The sequence below is a fragment of the Chlamydotis macqueenii genome, chromosome 18 (assembly GCF_036417535.1).
Source record: "Chlamydotis macqueenii isolate bChlMac1 chromosome 18, bChlMac1.mat, whole genome shotgun sequence".
NCBI lineage: Eukaryota > Metazoa > Chordata > Aves > Otidiformes > Otididae > Chlamydotis > Chlamydotis macqueenii.
In genome coordinates this window covers 719,324-736,581 of record NC_141573.1, presented here as the reverse complement: position 1 = coordinate 736,581, position 17,258 = coordinate 719,324, and the positions used below count along the sequence as shown (strand labels likewise).

The following is a 17,258-nucleotide window of genomic DNA, read 5'->3' as shown; positions in this document are numbered from 1 at the left end:
AGTGAAAATCCCCTCCCTGCTCCCGACGATGGGGTGATGGCCGGCCCCGCAGCCTATTGCAGGGAAAACGATGATTAAGGGGTCCTACCCTGTGAGCAGACAACCATGTTGACCTTATTTAGGCTCCTAATCAATTTGCACCTGCTGTGATTAATTGAGATGCTTGCCATTGATTTTCGCGCGGCAGGAGCGGCTGAGGTGGGATTCGCAGGGATGCCTGCGGGGAGATCTGCGGGTCTGCACGGCGGCGCGAGGCTGAGCCGTGCCCAGTGCTCTGCCGGGCAGGGATTATCCCGTCTCTGCCGCCGCAGCGCAGGGGGCGAGGGCTGGGCGCAGCAGGGCCGCTGACGGAGGGCTGGGTGGGGTTTGGGCATCCTGGGAGCCCTCTCGCAACTGGGCGCGGTGGATCAGGGACGCGTGGAGGGATGGTGCGCTCTTCCCCCCGCATGAGCTGCCCGCCCGAGGCAGAGCCCGCGCAGCCGGTGCCGCTGTTGGTGCCTCTGTCCTGACCTGCCCGCTGCCCACATCCCTGCCCGCTGCTTGCCTGGACGCCGACCGCCCAGCGCACAGGTGCGCAGTTTGGGTTTCCCCTTGGTACCGCCCATGGCAGTGCCCATGAGAGGGTCCCTGGAGCGTGGGCTTGGCTGGGGCGTGCTGCGAGGGGCAATGTGACCCCCTGTCCCCGAGCATCATCAAGCGCTGGGGCCCCGCGCCAGCGGCCAGCAGCTGCCGGAGTGGGAGACGCTCTGCCCAGCACGGCGTGCCGGGGGCTAAGGACCAACAGCGCGGATGATTGGAAAGGATTTTCTAGCTAAATTGCTGAGCAGATGGATTTACCCTGGACGGGTCCTTGTGGACTCTGGAACATTTTCTCTTCTGTCGCGGTTCCGTTTTATGACCTGCCATTTGCTCCGGCAAGCGAGGAGAGAGCCCTTGGCGTCCAGCTCCCGCTCCGGCTGCCGTTCAGGAAAGCGTCGGCATCGCTGCCGGGAGCCGCTCGCTCCTTTTCAGGAACAGTGCCGGGGCCTGGCAGGGCCTCCTGCTCCCGACCGTGCCGAAACCGGGCGCGTGGGGGCCGTGCTGCTCCCCGCTGCCTGCGCGGCCGGGGCCGTGCCGGCGCCTCTGCCCGGGTGCCGCAGGGGTGGGAAGGGGCAGCTCCTGCTGAGGCAGGAGGGGCTGGCAGCTGCCGGCTGGTGCTGGCGGGTGCTGTGCCAGCAAAACAGCGCTGGTTTTATCGCGAGCCATGAACCGTTAGAGCGACCACCTGCGGGGTGTGCGGCCGCCAGCTCCTGCTCCGGCTGGCGGGGGGCTGCTGCGCGGGGAAGAGCGGTGCCCCAGCCCCCCTGCCGCCCCGGTGCCGGGATGGAGGGCAGCGCTGGGTCTGGCCGGAGGCAGAGCCGTGAGCCCTAGCGCTGCCGGGACCGCAGCGATGGCGGCAGGCTGGGGAAGCGCTCCCCGCCGCGCCCGCATCAGGGCTCAGCCGTGGTCAGGGCCAAACGTGGTTTCTCTCTGTGCCCGGGCGCCCGTCAGCTCCGCTGGTCACAGCCAGGCCGATCGCAGCCGCAGGGGAGCTCGGCACCCCGGACGCGCTGAGTGTGTTTTGTGCCCCTCTGCTGTCGCCCCAGCGATGGTGACCGTCCTTGGGGTTGTTTCCTGGCGGACCCCTCCGTGGTGGCCCTGGGAGGGGGTCTGGGTGTGCCCCTCGCTCCACCGTCAGCCCATCCGCGCGGCGATGCAGCCGGTTGCTGCTGTTTCCACTGCCCGTGCCTGTGGCTGGGGTTTCTCTTTCTTAGAAGAAGGGGGAAGGACACGCTCTCCCCCACCAAAGCCCTTCCCCTTCCTCCGGCAGCGCTCTGCCGTTTACATTAGAGGCTGTAACGGGCTGGAGTAAATGGAGCAGGTTTGCAATTAGTTTTCAAAGTACTTATCTCATTAAAGTAAATGAATTATTGATTTAGTGACACTCATGCTTTTAGTGAGCGGCACGGTGCCATCACCGCTCCCTTCCCTGGCTCGCAACGGCGGTGGCCGGCCCTCGCACGCCTGCCCCTCGCGTGCATGCCTGTGCGGTTGCGTGGGCAGCGAGCGGCTCCTCTGCCTCTCACTTGGCTCTGTAGCCAAGGCAGCCCCGCGCTGGCCGCAGGTCGTGGCCGTGGCAGCACGGGCACGGCTTTGCAAGGGGCGCCCGTCGCGGTGCAGGCGGGTGGTGGGCAGCAGAGCCTCTGCAGAGCGCCGGGCTGGGGATCCGCGCTGCATGCCGGGGGCTGTGCCCAGCACCGGCTCCGGATCCCGGTGCCCTGACGTGCTGCTGTGGGCATGGCGGCCACGCTGGGACGCCTCTGCCAGCCTGTCCTCACAGTGACAAGGATGGGGAGCGAGGGAGGGAGGGAGGCAGCCCACCCGTGCCAGGGGACGCTCGAGTCGCTTGGTGCCCAGCGGTACAGCACTAGTGGGGGCTGCCAGGAGGTCCGAGGGGGCCAGGGCTGGTCCTGTCCATCGCCCGAGCCGCCAGCGGCTCCTCTGGCCGGCCTGGCTCTTGCCGGGGCAGAGAGAGGGATGCATGGGGTGCGTGTTGGGTTCTCAGGGCTGGACGCTGCACGGCAGAGCGCGGGCGCGGGAGGGTGAAGCGCTGAAGCGCTGCGCTGGAGCCAAACGCTTACGGCTGAGTCTGCCACCCCCCAGCCAGCTGCTGACTCAGCGCTTTCGCGCCTCTCCGTACAGAGATTTAATCTCTCCCGTAAGATAAAATACTCCGTTAATGGGAACCTGCCTCCTCAGAGCCGCCCCTCTCCGGCTTCCAGGCAGGAAGGGCTGTGCTCTCCCGCTGCCAAGAGCCCAGGCTGCCGCTGGCACCGAGAGCGGCCCAGTGGTGCCCGGCCCACGCGGGCCGGCTGCGCGGCTGGACGCGCTCCCCCTCACTCCTGTGCCCCCGCATCTGATGTGGGGTGGGACGAGGGCTGCGGGAGGGATGCCAGCGGGAAGAGCCGGGAATGCCAGGCTCCTCCAGCGGCGCCTGCCGTGTGAGCGGGTGCTGCGCGGCTCTGCGGCGGGTGCTACGGGCGACGCGTGTGTCGGAAGCGCTTTGTCGTCCTTGGGCGCGCTGGGAGGACGGAGGTGGTGATGCCGCGAGAGCCGCCGTCACCGGGTGGGCAGGAGGGAGTGCCGGGAGCGAGCGGAAATGCAGCAGGGATTTGGGTTGAGAGGTTCACCGCGAGTACTCGGGCTGGTGCTCTGGTAACCGGGGTCAGGATGAGCGATGCTGGCAGGGGCCGTGCCGAGCAGGTCGTGCCGTCCCCTCCCCGCAGGCTCCGGTTGTCCCTTGCCAAAGGTGATGGTTCTCTCCGGATGCAGGGAGCTGCAGGTCGCTTGGCATCACCTGCGCTCGTGGCAGCCCTCGCATGCGCTGCGACACTTCTGCCCCTGGCCCGAGGAGCCGGCGGGCAGCCCCGTGCCGGGGACCCTGCCCATCCCCGGGCAGGGGCGAGGGGTGTGCGTGCCCCTCCACCCGCACCCCACCTGAGCGGTTCTGGGCCCCGCAGCCATCGCGGAGCCAGCCCCTCAGCCAGCCCTGCCGCCACAGCGGGCATTGCCCGAGCGCGGCGCAGCCCGGCTCTGTGGAGCAGGACGGGTGGGACGTCCCACCAGCTGTGCCGCGGAGGCCAGCCCCGCGCCCCAGCCCGCTCCTGCCAGCGCCTCCGGGAGCTGCTGGGAACGGGGCGTTTTATCGTTCCTAGCTTAAAAAAAAAATCCTTCTCATTTAATTAAAAGTGTTGACATTGTGCCTGGCCATCCCGCCCGCCAGAGAACGCGGTTATAAATTAAACATTAAACCTTTAATGGCCCATAAAGAAATATTCGCTGCTGCTTATGTATATAGGGGATATAAATAGAGAGGGCTGCTGGGGGAGGGGCAGGATATTATTTTTCCTCAGCCAGATAATCTTTGCTAATGAATTTAATTAAAAGCGAAATTAATTTAGGATTTTTGGTGGAGGGAAGGGGGGTCAAAATGTACTTTGAAAAACTACTGAGAAGTTTCCCAGCGGAGCGGGGCTGCTCGCCCGGGCCTGGCACGGGGTTTACCCCATGGCTGGGGTGTGGGGACGGGGGCGGTTGGGGTGCAGCACCCGTGGGGCCCTGCGCGGTGCCAGGCGGGCTGGCACGGGCTGTGTTTCTAGGGAACCCCGTGCTTTGGATCGGAGTGGTTTTAGCTGAGTTGCATTTTGCTTGTGGACCGGCTGGCGTTGGGCTCGCCCGATCTGGATGCGTGATCCACGGCCGGTAACGCCGACACCCGCAGCCCCCCGCCGCTCCTCGCCCACCTCCTGTCAGTGCTCTGCCGGGGCTTTCCCTCTCCCACGCTGGCGGGACAGGGAGGTTTCGGCTGAGCGTCCCAGTCCCTGCGGTGCCCGGGACCCCCTGAGGTTTTTGCTGGGCTGGTGCCACACAGGCGAGCGCCGCGCGTCCCGGCTGCCGGGGAGTTCTCAGACGGCGCCTTCCTTGGGAGATGCGTTTGGGAAATGAGATTTACCCATCGCTGTGCTTCCCCGAGGAGAGCGAGCGCCCTTCAATTATTCATGGCCAGCCGGGCTGCCTGGGCTCCCAGCACGCCCAAACCTGCTGGAGCCGCTCCAGAGCTCCCTGCTCCCGCTCTGCCGGCTCCCGCCTTTGCTGCCGGGGCTCCGGTGAGCGCTCCCTGCGCAAAGCCGAGGAAGACTCCGGAGCGGTTGCTGCAAGGCGGGAGGCTCGGCCGGGTCCGTGGCCATGCGGGGATGTCCCCTCATTGCCGGAGACCGGGGAGCTTCCAACCAACTTTGTTAGGGCGCCCACGTCCCGCAGCTGAGTGTGCCCTGGGCCGGGGGGCCGGGCAGGGGAGGCCCCTGAGCCCGGAAAACTCGTTTTGCTGGGCGCGAGCTTTCTGGAGGGTTTTTATCATAAGAGCGCTAATGGCAGTCAGTACCAGCCTAATGAGCTGTGCTCCTCCACGAATCTGATTCATCGAGGCAGGAATTACCATAATTGATTATCCTGCTGTGCGACGGGGAGCGGTGTTTGCTGACAGAAGTGCCTGGGAACCCGCTCCGCTCCTTCCCAGCCACCGCCGCGCGGCTGCGCCTCCGGACAGCCCTTGGGCCGCGTTCCCGCCGGGATCCGGCCATGGGTTTGGAGCACCCCGGGGTGCCGTGTCTGGGGGTGCTGTGATCTGGGACCGGGGTCCGAGGGGCCTCGCAGCTCCGGCGTGGGAGAGCAGAGCTGTTGCTGCCCAGCGCGGCGGGCAGAGGCTGCGGGGCTCAATGCCGCCGGGTCCCCAGAGAAGCCGTTGACAAACAGACAGCCCTCCCTTGCTCGATTTAGAACCTCCCGTGATGTATAAGCTGTGCTCGTTATTTCTGAGGGTCTGACATGATTTATTAACATTTGGGTTGGCAGAGCTGCAAAAGCCAATTAGGTGAAGTGCAGCTTTCAGGAAGTTTTCTTTGAAATTCGGTGATCTTCTCCAAGAAGCGCCTGGAGCCGGGGCGGCAGCGGCAGAGCCGTGTGCCGCAGGGCTCGCTCCTCGTGGCAGCACAACACCGCGCCAGGGAGCACGGGGCCGGGACGGGCAGAGGCGCAGGAGCATCCCTGGGTGCGTGCAGTGAGCGGGTGGGGCGGGCAGAGAGCTTGGGGCTCACCAAAACGCCGGGGTGTCCGGCCCCGCTGAGCCGCAGGGTCCCTGGAAGCCAAGGAGGGGGCCCGTGGTCCAGGAGCTGGGCCAGGCTCAAGGCGTGTGGGCAGGGGTCCTGCTCCATCGCCCCGTGCGCAGGCGCTGCAGCTGCTCGGTGCGGGGGCTCGGCCGCCCTGGGTTGGACCCCCGGCTGGCTGCTGACCCCTATCCAGGGCGGGTTTCCCCACGCGCCTGGGGAGATAACGCTCGCCCTCGCGCGCGTATCCGAAGGCTTTGCCAGTCGGTGAGCGACCAGCATTGACTGTAAGCAGGTTAGCGATGATGATCATTGATTTTAATTCTGCCTCCTTTCTGTCTTTTCTTAGAGAGCCCAGCGCGAGCGCCGCAGGAGGAGCTGCGCTGCGTGAAAGGTACGGAGGCGTTCGTTGGCAAGGGGCTGCTCTGGGGCTCGGGCAGCGGCTCCTGGGACCCCTCGGCTGCGCAGCCGGACCCCGTGCCTGGAGTCCCTCCGAGCCTGACAAAGCTGCATGCCAAAATCTGCATGGCGGGGGCAGGCGGTGGGCGCCGCTGCCCGAGCTGCGTGGGGCTGGGAGGGACGGGGCAGCACCTGGGCCCCGGGGTCGGGCAGGCACGGAGACACGCGCCGGGGAGGGCCGGGAGGAAGGCTGCCCGCTCCGCTCTGCCAGCAGCCGCTGGCACCCCCAGGCGCTGAGCCCCCCGCGCAGGCGTGACGTGAGTGGCGTGAGGGCTGCGGTGTCTGTGAGCTGTCCGTATGTGCTGGCGTTGCTGTCTGTCTGTCTGTGTGGCGCCCGGGAGGTCCCGGGGGGAGGCTGCTGAGGGGACCCTGCCCCTACCAGGGTGGCACCGGCCCCCGCCCTGGGGTCCGGCCCTGACCCGGCGGCTGTGCGCCGTAGGAGGTGTTTGCCCCGGGGCCCTGCAGCCTGTGCCTTGGGTGTCACATCAGCTCACGGCGTCCCCTGGGCTGACACCCAGCTCGGGCAGGCGATGGCTCGTGCGTGTGAAAGGTGGAGGGGCCAGGCCAGGTGCCCCCCGCCAGCCCGGTGCCCACTGTGCAGACGGGGGTGGCTCCTTCCCATCGAAACCTCGCGTTGCTGGGCGTTGCAGTGGTGGACTCTGGTCCCGTTACGGGGTGGGGGGACCACGTGCCCCCAAGGGCCCGTCTTGCTGAGTACAGCACAAACCCGTGCTGCCCCGGTCTGAGCTGGTAAAGCAGAGGAGCGAGGACAGGACACGGGGCTGGGATGAGGATGCTGATGCGGCCGTCCCTCCATGCCCTGGCTCTGGTCCGGAGGGACTTGGGGGTGGCAGTGGCGCTGGGCACCGGGGAGTTGTCACCGTGCACATGTGAGGAGGAGAGAGGCGTTTGGGGGAGCGCTCTCGTCTCAGTCATCGGCAGGACAAGGGTGCAGGTGAACCTGCTGGGAGGGTGTCATGGTCCAGAAGGGTCCTGAGATGCCGTGAGAAATGTGGAAAGGGAGCGGGAAGGCTGTGGTGGGAGTTGGGCCCGCAGGTGGTGAGAGTCAGGAGCCAGGATTAACGAGATGAAGGCTGGGCTGGGGAAAACGTGCGGGTCGGCAGCGGTGGTGTGGGCTACAGGGCCGGGGCTGCTGCGGGGCTGGGGCTGCTGCGGTGCCGTGGTTCATTGCCGTGCGGCCCTGGCGCGGCACGGGCAGGGCATGGTCGATCGGTGCAGGGCGGGCAGGGAGCTCCCAGGGCTCCCAGTGCCTCTGGCACTCGTGTCTGCACTGATGTCCGTGTCTGCTGCTGTGGCTGTTTGCAGGGCACAGGGAAAGGGGAGAGGGTTCTGATCACCAAGATGTAAGAGGCAGTGGGAAGCCCCAGTGCCTGCAGTGGTGGCTGCTCGGCTTTATCACCCTCTCCCGGTGCTGAATTATTGAGAGTGTTGCTGGTTTTTATGGCTGTGCTGGAGGAGTGCCTCGGCTCCGCTCTGCTTTGGATGCGACTGTGGGGCTGGAGGTGTCAGAGCCAGCTGGGCCCCAGAGACCAGTCCGTCCCCCCTCGCTCCTGTGCCTTCCCTTTCCCTCATTTATTCCCTTGCTCCTGGGTCTGGTTCAGCGCACGCGGTTCCTGCGCTCTCCTCCACCCGCGGTGCCCAGGAGGACGAGAGATTTAGCAGCTGACAAGCAGCGCTGCCCGGCTGCCGCGGCACGTGCCGGAGGCATTCGGAGCTCGGTCCCCACGGCCGGGGTCCCTCTCGCCCCAGGAGCCCCGCTGCCCCGCGGTGCAGGAGCTGCGCTGCTGCCGAGCCCAAGCAGGGCTTGTCCCCCGCTCTGCACCCAGCTCTCCGCCTGCCTCCCACGCGGAATCCCAGCCGGTCTCGTGGCTCCGATCTGTGGGACAAGGTCTCCATCCCGGAGGTCTGCTGAGGTGCGATGCTGGGGCTCGAGGGATGGCACTGCCCTGGTGTCAGCGGGCACCGGTGGGTGCCCTTCCGATATAGACTGCGGCGGCCGCGTCCTGGGCTGCGGGACAGCCGGCGCAGGGACCATCCCCATTGCTCCTGCGCTGGGGGACGGGGGGCTGCTGGCTCTGCTCCCCCTCGGGACACAGCCTGGCCATGTCTTGGTGATGCTGGGCCCCCCAGGACAGCCCGTCCCAGCAGGGCCCGGTGGGAGCAGAGACGGGGAGCGGTTGGCCAGGGTGCCGGGAGGTGGCTGGCACCTCGCAGGTTAACCGCGCCAGCGGCCAGATCCCTTATTGACAGGGTAGCTTGAAAAATGCTGAGGCAGGACATCGGCTCCTCCAGAGTGTCAGCGCCGAGCCCACGCTGCGCCGCCAGCGCGCCTGCCACCGCCCCAACGCCCAGCCCGCGCCCGGACCCCCACCCGAGCACCCCCAGCTGGGGAGCGGGTCTGGCTGCCCCTCGCGTGCTCGCCCTTCCCTTGGCTCGTAAAGACGCCAGAGAGGGTTTCATTTCTATCCCTGCCTCTCCCGTTATTTCTCTTCCCCTGGGGTGAGCAAGCGCCCGGCTGCGCACCCCGGCTTATCCCCGTGTCCGTCCTCCGGTCCCGGCTCTCCGGCCAGCCCCGCGGCAGCATGTCGGACGCTGGCAGCCAGCTCTGAGGCGCACGGCGGCCCATGGCGAGCGACCACGCCGCAGCAGGGAGGGAGGCGAGCACACAGGGCACCTGTCCACACCGGCCCTCGGCTCTGGAGCCGGGGAGCGAGCACCCGAGGGGAGAGAACCCGCCAAGGGGGAGCAGCCCACCACCCTCCCGCTGATCCCACGGAGCTCCTCAGCGCCCCACTGCCGACATGATGATGTATTTTTGGGTAGGTGCCACCGCTAAGGGTGGGCGTTTCCCTCCCTCTCTGCCGGGGTTTGGGTCGGGGTCCTTCCTTGCCGTTGTTGCTTCCCGGCCGAGCCGCCAGCCCGGGAGAGCGTTCCAGCTCCAGCAAGGTCCTGCTGCCCTGCGGCGTTGGGGGGGACAGGCTGCGGTGCTGGGGGCCTGGTGTCGGGGAGGGACGGGGCAGCGGCAGGCAGGGGTCCCCGCCTGGGCACTGCGGCCTTGCCCCTGTCTGAGGGCACCCCCCAACCACCATCCTGCCTCCCCTCTGAGGCCCCCTTGGCACTGGCTGCAGGCAGCAGCCCCCTCGCCTGCCCACCCAGGGGCTGCCCGGACCCTCCCCCCCCAGCCCATCCCTTCTCGGCCATGCTGGGTCGGTGAGTGCTGGGCTCCAGAGCCTGCGCTGGGGGCTGCACTGCAAGGGGACGGCGGTCTGTGGTGGCAGCGGGGCGCCCAGGTGATGGGTCTGTGCGGAGCGGCAGCCCCCGCGCTTGAATCCCAGACTTGAAGTTGGTGGCTGAGGCCGCTGAGATCCGCCCCCCGGCCCCTCTGCAGCCAGGGTGCCACAGGCCCCGTTCGGGTGGTTTGGAACCCGTGGGGCTTCACGGAGCCAGGCAACGCGGCCAGGTGGGAGGTAATGAACACCGCAACAGGCTGGGGTGCCAAAGCAAAATGTCTTCTAATTAGCAGTAATTGCTAGTGTGGGGTGAGGGGAAGGAGGGCTCTATAAATATTACGAGTTTTAAAGTTGGCCCTGCAGTCCCAGAGCCTGTTTAAACGCTGACATCCTGTCTGTGTGTTTGAAGAGCCCTATAATGAGGACTGAGTCTGTTCCCGGAGCCCCCCCTGCCTGGCACTCGCCCTGTACCCACCTCACCGGCCTGCCGCTCCCCGTGCCGTCCCGGCGCAGGCTGCCCCGCGTCCGGCACCAGCAGTGCCACTCTTGCCCCTGCTCAGGGACGAGCGAATCCCCCAGGGCAGCCTTGACCGTCCCATCCTGCCCCTTGGCTGGACCCCACGGGCTGCTGCCACAGCCCCCTGCTGCAGCCCGTGTGCCCGCTGTGCGGTGCGGCGCCAGCTCAGGAGAACGTTTTCCTGGGAAACCAGCAGCAGATCTGACGTCGGGAAAGGTGGGGCTGTGGGAACGTGGCATTTCGGGTCCCTGGTCTGCAGGTGTTTATTCCTCGCGTCACCCTCCGTCATTTCTGTGTCACCTTGACCCCGCGCCGGGCCCTGTGCTGGCCGTGTTACCTGCCCGCCCGACCCAGTCCCAGTAAATCCGGATGCTGCCCGTGCGCAGAGGGGGCTGGTGGCGATGGTTTGGGGGCAGTGGGGCGCTGGGCAGGGACCTCCCTGCAGCGGGGCAGGGCTCGCTGGGACGTGGTGCTCTTGCCGTCGCCTCGCTCCGTCCCCTCTCGCCGTCCTGGTCTGCGCCCAGTGTCGGGGTGCTCCTGTGGCCCAGGCAATGGGGCGCGCGGGACCTTCCCCCCACTTCACGCAGCTCAGATCCATCAGCGCCTTCATCTAATCGCTTTGTGTCTATGACTAACTACTAATGAGCTTTTAATTAATGAATGCCGTGGCTTGGGGGCATTCTGGGGCGGGTGGGAGGAGAGGACTGGGTGGGTGCCTGCTCCCTGGGTGCTGCGGGGCTGCCGGCGCTGCGCTCGCAGGCTGTGACCCCGCGGAGGGGGGAGCACCCCGCCTCGCTGGTCCTCGTGGCAGCGGCTGCGCCTCGGCCTGACCTGCGCCCCTCTTGGCGGCTCTCCCGAGCGGCAGCGTCCAGGCTCGTGCCCCCGGCTGTGGAGGTGTGCTGGGGGTGCGCAGGGGTCCCGTTAACACCGGACACCCCCAGCCCAGCCGTGGCTGTCCTTTGCGTACCCTTGGTGCGTCCCTGGCGGGTCCGTGGGCCGGGAGAGGGTGCGGAATGGCGTCCCGGTGAGGACAGCAGTGCTGGGGTCTGGGGTTTCCCGTTGCGTCCCGTGCAGGGGTGGGCCGGGGAGCTGGACGTGGCGTTTGGGGCAGCCCTCGGCGGCAGCAGGTCGCGTTTTCCCCAGGGGCTTGCTCGGTGGTGCGGGGGGTTCGTGCCCGTCAGCCCTCCCGGCGCGGGCTCTGCCCGTCAGCTCCGGCGCCTCGCTGGGCTCCGGACCGGCGGCCGACACTGCTCCCATCCTGGTGCCGTGTTGTTCTCCCTCTTCCAGAAAACAAAACCAAGGAGCCCTTAAGGGTTCATTTAAAATAAATAAAAAATGAAAATAGTGCTGATTTGAAGGAAAGCCAGCCCCATCCTGTGCATGGGAGCGCGTCGCCAGCCCGGCCCCGAAGGGCAGAGAGCGATGTGCTCAGAACTGCAGCCCTGTGCAACTCCTGCCTTTGATCGTATATCTTACACGTGCCCTTTGCTTCCCCTCCTCTGATATTTATTGGGTTTAATTTTACTGGGACGCGGCTGTAAGTGAGACAGATGGAACGGGGTCTGTGCGCCTGGTGAACACATCTTAATTAAACAGATAAATAAACTTTCATTCCAGGAGACTTCAGTTTCACAGGGGTTCCTCTGGGGCTGCGGCTCCGCGGGGCTGGGCAGCCCTGGCCGCGGGTGCCGTGGGCACGGCCCTGGTGCCACCGCCGGTGCCATTGGCCGGGGCTGCAGCACGGCGTCAGTGCCAGGACGAAGGGAGCTGGCTGGGGACGCGCTCCCCACCCTGGAGCTGGCTGGTGAATTGGCGCAGCCCGGCCATGCCGGCGTCCCCGGGGCCTGCCCGCTGCGGTGGGGCCGTCTCTGCTGCCAGGCGGGTGTTGGTGATGGCTGAGGAGGGAGAGGGGGGACTCGCATGCTCCTCGGGTCCCAGAGCCGTGCCCCGTTCCCCCGCTGCCGGGGTGTTTCTCCTGGGGAAACACGGCCGGTCCCTGCCACTGACGGCGGTGCAGAGGGTCTGCCCGGCGAAGGGGTGTCTGCCAGGCACGCCGTCCCGTGCACTCGCCCTGTGGAGAGCAGCGTCTCCTTGCCTCGCGGCTGGAGCCAGCCCGGACCTCCCCGCGACGCGGGCTGCTGGCGCGCGGCAGTGCCAAGGCTCGCGGTGCTGCCACCGGCCAGGAGCGCCTTTGAGTCACCCTGCCCGGAGCCAGGCTCCGGCGCGGGGGAGGACGGGCAGATTACCTCATCCTGGAGCTGGCTCCCAGCTCATGTGGGTTGCTTGTTGGGCACCGCGAGCCCAGCGCATTGGGCCATGCCCTTCTCCTTTCACCCCTGCCGGAGAGCGGTGCGGGAGCTGTGGTGGAGCCAGCCCAGGGCCTTTGGAGATGCCCATCCCCTTCCCCAGGGTGTCCCCACCCCACGCCGGGTGCTGTGCGGGGCTGAGGTGCGTGTGGGTGCCCTCCTCTCCCAGGAATGCCCGAGGGGCTGCAGGAGGATGCACTTGTCCCCTCGGTCTTGCAAAGCTGCCTTGCATCCTGCCCTGGGCACTGGAGCATGCGGCACCGGGGCCTCGGAGCCCTTGGGGAGGGGAAGCGGAGGTGAGCGGGGAGCACGGGGTCTGAGCACCGGGGTGTGCAGGACGGGCCGCTGCGTCGGGATCCCTCGCGGTCCCTTGGGAGCTGGAGGGCGAGCAGTTGTGGTGGGACGCGGGGGCTCGCTGCAGCCCGCGCTGCTCACGGGGAGGGTAGGCCGGAGGATGCTGTTGGTAGCGGGTGCTGGTGCCAGATTCCTTTCGGCTCTCGGCACCGTGGGGTGGTGGTGATGAGAAACCCTCCCCCCAGCCCGGCATCCCCTCCCCAGTTTGTCACCTTGCGGTCCCTTTGGCGCGAGGCCACCCCAGCAGCAGGACCCCGCGGGGGGCTGGCACCCCCTTGGCCCGGCAGCTGCGTCTCCAGGACGGCTTTTCCCAGAGCTGTTTGTTTGCTCCGGGTTTGCCCGGTGGCTCCGGGAGGCCGTGCCACACGCCGCTGCTGTTGAGTGTCTGCAGCAGAAGCGGGAACCGCTGCGAGTGTACCAGGACACTGCAGCGTGTCGCTATGTCTGGGGATACTGTGGAAAATCCCAGCCTCCGAACAGGGCTGCTCGTGTGCGGGAGGCTCCGGCGGAGCCGGAGCATCAGCAGCTGCTGGCACAGACCTGCCTTTGTGCATCACATTTGGCCAAGATGGAAACTGAACCGAGCCCAGGTTTTGTTTCCCACATACCCAAGCAGAAAACCATCCCGGCTGCTCCGTCGCTGGCTGCGGCTCTGACGTCGGGCGCGATGCAGCGCGGGGTGCCGGGGCAGGGACCCCCGTGCCAGCGCTGAGCCCTGCGGTACCAAGGGTGCCGCGGGGCCGTGACAGGAGAGCCGCAGGGTGGGACTGGGGACCCGAACGAGCACGCGTGTGTGCCCACGCTGGCTGTCCCTCGCGGGCACCGGCACGGAGGCTATTGCCATGGCAGCTGTGACAGGCGTGCGCGCTGGTGATGCGTCGGGGCTGCTGGCATCACCGCCAGGCCGGTCCAAAAATGCCAAAAGTCTCTCGAGCTCTGCTGGGGCCGACCCCTGCCCGCCACTGCCGGCAGGTGCTCGGGGCAGGGGGTCCCCATCACTCGGAGACTACGGGGAAGCCGGTGCCTGCGGGCAGGGCCCCTCCATGTCACCCCAGGGTGCCCGGCTCCCCGCAGCCTTTGCGGCTGGCGGGGCCGAGCTGCCGGAGTGCAGGCAGTACTGTGGCACGGGGCCACGTGTGCTGTGGGGCCACAGGCGTGAGCAGGTATGTGCCTCTCCGGGGAGGCGGAGCTGGGGCTGCTGCATGGCTCCCTGCGCATCCCTGTCTGCGTGTGTGTCTCCGAGAGCGTGGTGCATGTGCACGTGTCCGGCTGTGTGTGCGTGGGGGAGTCCCGCGGCGAGGCGCTGCCATCGCGGGGGCTGCGCAGCTGGAAGCGACGGCTGCTCGGCACGGCTTCCCGGGGCGCCTGTGTTGCGTCCCCAAAACTCCCGGTAAGACCCTTCTTCCCTTGGGAGCCGGTGCCGGGAAGGGCGACGGTTCTGCCCGCTCGCCCATCCCGCCCGCCTGCTTCCCCTCGCGGAGGCATGCGGCCGGGGGCTGTGGCGGGGCTGCCCGGAGGTGGGGAAGCCATCTGCGAGCGGCGGCGGCGGAGGGGTTAAGTGCGGGATCAGCTGTTCTCATGTCATTACGGATTCTCTTCATTTTATACAGAGCTCTGTTTGATGTCTGAATGCACAGGGGACTCCCCCTCCTCCTCCAACTCCCACCCCTTTTATTTCGCTCCCTCGCCCTCTCTCCCTTCCTCCTCCCCTTCCTTTCTCTCCCGCTCCCGCTCTGGCTCACGCACACCCTTTGCAGACCGCGCGCTCGGTGCCAGCATCTAATGGCACCGGAGTGAAGAGCGAGCGCAGCTCCCGGCGCGCGGCGCGGCCGGCCTGCCGCAGATGAACCCCTCCTAACTCCGAGGGGTCGGGAGGGACCCGAGCAGGGGAGAGCCCGAGGGGCCAGCCGGGAAGACGAGGATAGCGGTGTGCGGAAGAGGACGGACCGCGAGCGGCTTCACAGCTACCTGTCGACACATGCTGTGCTCCATGGCTAACTCGGGCTGCCTCCTTGTCTCCAACTCAGGCATGCTTCCTCACTCTCTCCCCTGTCCTCCAGCCTTCCTCTACCTCCAACAGGTAAGCCACCCTCTCCAGGGGATTTTTTTTGCTTTCCGGTTCACACGTGTTCCCTCTCAGCGGAGGGTCGGAGCTTAACTGCTTCCCTCCCGGCTGCGGGGCCTCTCCGCCGGTTGCGGTGGTGGCTCTCGGTCCTCGGCCGCCAATTGCTCTGGGGTCTCTCCGGTTTCTCGGCCGGGGCTGGAGAGCGGGTTGAGACGCGGGCAGTGCGGCAGGCAGAGCTGCCGGCGCGGGTCCAGCGCTTTCCCTGCCTCGGCGCAGCTGCTGTTCGGCAGAGGCGAGGGGCGATGGTGGATGCAGGGATGGAGGAAGGAGGCTCCTGCCTGGCCTGAGCAGCCTCCAGGGAGGAGGGAAGGCGACGAGCTTGTGCATAGACACGCGTGTGCATGTGCGTGTGCTGTTATGTTGCGCGTGTCTGCAGCCGGGCCGCGGGGTCGGCTGTGCGTGGGTTGGTCTCGCTCTCGATGGGAAGGTGCTGCAGAGGGGCCGGGGGGGCGGCGGGGGCGGGCGAGCCCCGGCGCTGGGCAGCCTGGCTGAGGGTGTCCGGGCCGTCAGTTTGGGCTTTCACTTCTGGCCAGGGTGTCCTGCCCCGCGGGGTGTGGGTTGCACGCTAGACCCAGCGCGCGCGGGTTCTGGGCCCGTCGTCCCGGGGGAGGTGCAGCTCAGGAGAAGCAGCGTTTTATTCAGAAGCCTCTTTGCTGCGTCGGAAATCCCGTCTCCCAGCCAGGCGAACCGCTCCATTTGTGCTTTCAGGAGTTTAAAAATTCATGGCATCCTCAGCGTGGCCTGGCTCACCCGGCAGCCGAGGACAGGCGGCACGGGCGCAAACCCTCCCGCCCCAGCAGGGAAGGGGCAGCGCGTTGGTCCCTCAGGACATCTGTAGCCCATGTCCAAGCGGGCTTCGGCCGGCGCGTGGCAGTGGGGACGGCGAGGCCGGGGGTCCCTCCATCCGGCGCGCTGGCGATGGGGCTGGCCACGCCGGTGCTGCCGCAGGTTATACAAGTGCAGCGACGGCCGCGGGGCGCGCGTGGGGCCGAGGCTCGCGCGGGGGCTGCTGCAGAGGCCGGCCAAGACGGGCGCGTGATTTATTGCACCCTCCTGCAGGCAAAGGCTGGGAAAGCTGGGGCTGGGCTGCGTCTCGGTCTCGGCTTCCCGAGGCTGCGCCGGGTCCCCATGGCCGCTGCTCAGCTGCCCAGGCACGTCTGACACCGAGCAGAAACCGTCCCCGAGCGCCCACCCATCCCCCAGGAGCCTTGCTGTCCCTCTGACGGGACCGCGTGGATGCTTTGAACTGGGCACCAGCGCAGGGCTCGGAGCCTCCGTTAGGAGCAGGCGGCAGCGTGGGAGAATCCCCTCTGCAGCCGGCATCCCCTTGTCCCCCAGGATCCCCTCGTCCCCTGGCATCCCTCCGTCCCCAGGCCGCCACGAGGGTCTTGGCTGTGCCGCTCGCCCCACGGAATGCTCCGGCGCGGACCGGCTGTGCTTCCTGCTGGGGCCGCGGCCGGAGGCTGCTGGGGCCGGCGGCGTTGCAGGCAGGCGAGGGCTGCGGCTGCCAGCGCCCGGCTGGGCCCTGCACAAGTGGGGTGTGGGGTCCCCGGGAAGGAGCAGCTTTTCCCCGACGCGCAGCGTGCTGCACCCAGCAGCTCCTGGTTCCCCGTCACCCTGTTTGTTTTAGTTTGGATGTCATGTTTAGCGTCTCTTCCCCCCTGCTCTCCCAGAAGCCTCCCGCTCCTTGGCAGTGGGTCTGGGCTCGCGGGCCAGCAAGGAGGGTTTTATTAAGAGATTTGGAGTTGGATTTTCACCCAGCTAACGAGCACGGTGGAGGCCAAAATCTCTGTCCTCTTCCCAGGGCTTGTCCCTTGCCGAGGTTCTGCGCCCAGCACCCGGGGACGGGATGTTCCTGGTACACGTTGCGACAAGGCGTCAGGCCGAGGGACGTCACTGGCAGCCGTCACGTGGGGAAGGGGCGCGGGGTGTGCGCTGCCGCCGGGCCCCTCGTCCCGCCCGGCTGAGCGCTGGGCCTGCCTGGCGCAGGGTGCACGCTCTGCAGCCATGCTCTACCCCAAACTCGCTCTGGATTTTGGGTATGCGCACCTTCAGCACGCCCGCGCCAGAGCGATGCTGCCCCTGCCTGTGGGCGCATGCCCGCCGCGGAGCTCCCCGCCGCCAGCCAGCTCAGCGCCCCTGCGCGTGGCCAGAGACGCCTGGAGGGGTTTAACCAGCTCGCGCTGAAGCTGTTGTGGCATGGGGTCTGTGGGGGCTCAGTTGAGCCCCCCGTGTTACCATTCCCTGTGCGCAGCGAGGCGTGTGTCTGTGTCGGACCTGGGCTGGGCACATACGCGTGGATGGTGCCTGAGCCCCACGGCTGCGGGGGCCCATGCTGGCCGCCGGCTCCTCCCGTGCTGGGACGCGCGTCCAGCTGCGCCGGGCTGGGCTGGATGGGGGGCACAGGGTCTGTGCGCAGTGACTGCCCTGATCCCCCTCGGCACGTGCTCTCCCCGCTGGGAGCTTGTTGGCATTTGCTGTATTTGTTCCGGGGAGGCCGCTCCCCGCTATTTTCAGCAGTGGCGGTATTTGAAGGAATGACCGAGAAGTGAAGCTGTCTGCAGA

At 67.3% G+C, this 17,258-nt stretch overlaps 1 protein-coding gene across 6 annotated transcripts in view; it reads left to right on the top strand.

Annotated features, from left to right (window-relative positions):
• RBFOX3 (RNA binding fox-1 homolog 3) overlaps positions 1–17,258 on the top strand; it is a 140,975-nt gene that overhangs the window by 105,668 nt on the left and 18,049 nt on the right. For 4 of the 6 annotated variants that reach the window (XM_086762725.1, XM_086762722.1, XM_086762724.1 and 1 more), the window contains exons 3-4: positions 6,031–6,075; positions 14,326–14,648. In XM_086762725.1, coding sequence (XP_086618851.1) covers positions 14,547–14,648 — 102 coding nt within the window. In that variant the 5' untranslated portion in view covers positions 6,031–6,075; positions 14,326–14,546. The remainder of the gene's footprint in view (positions 1–6,030; positions 6,076–14,325; positions 14,649–17,258) is intronic. The other 2 variants (XM_086762726.1, XM_086762727.1) reach the window with 2 other exon arrangements.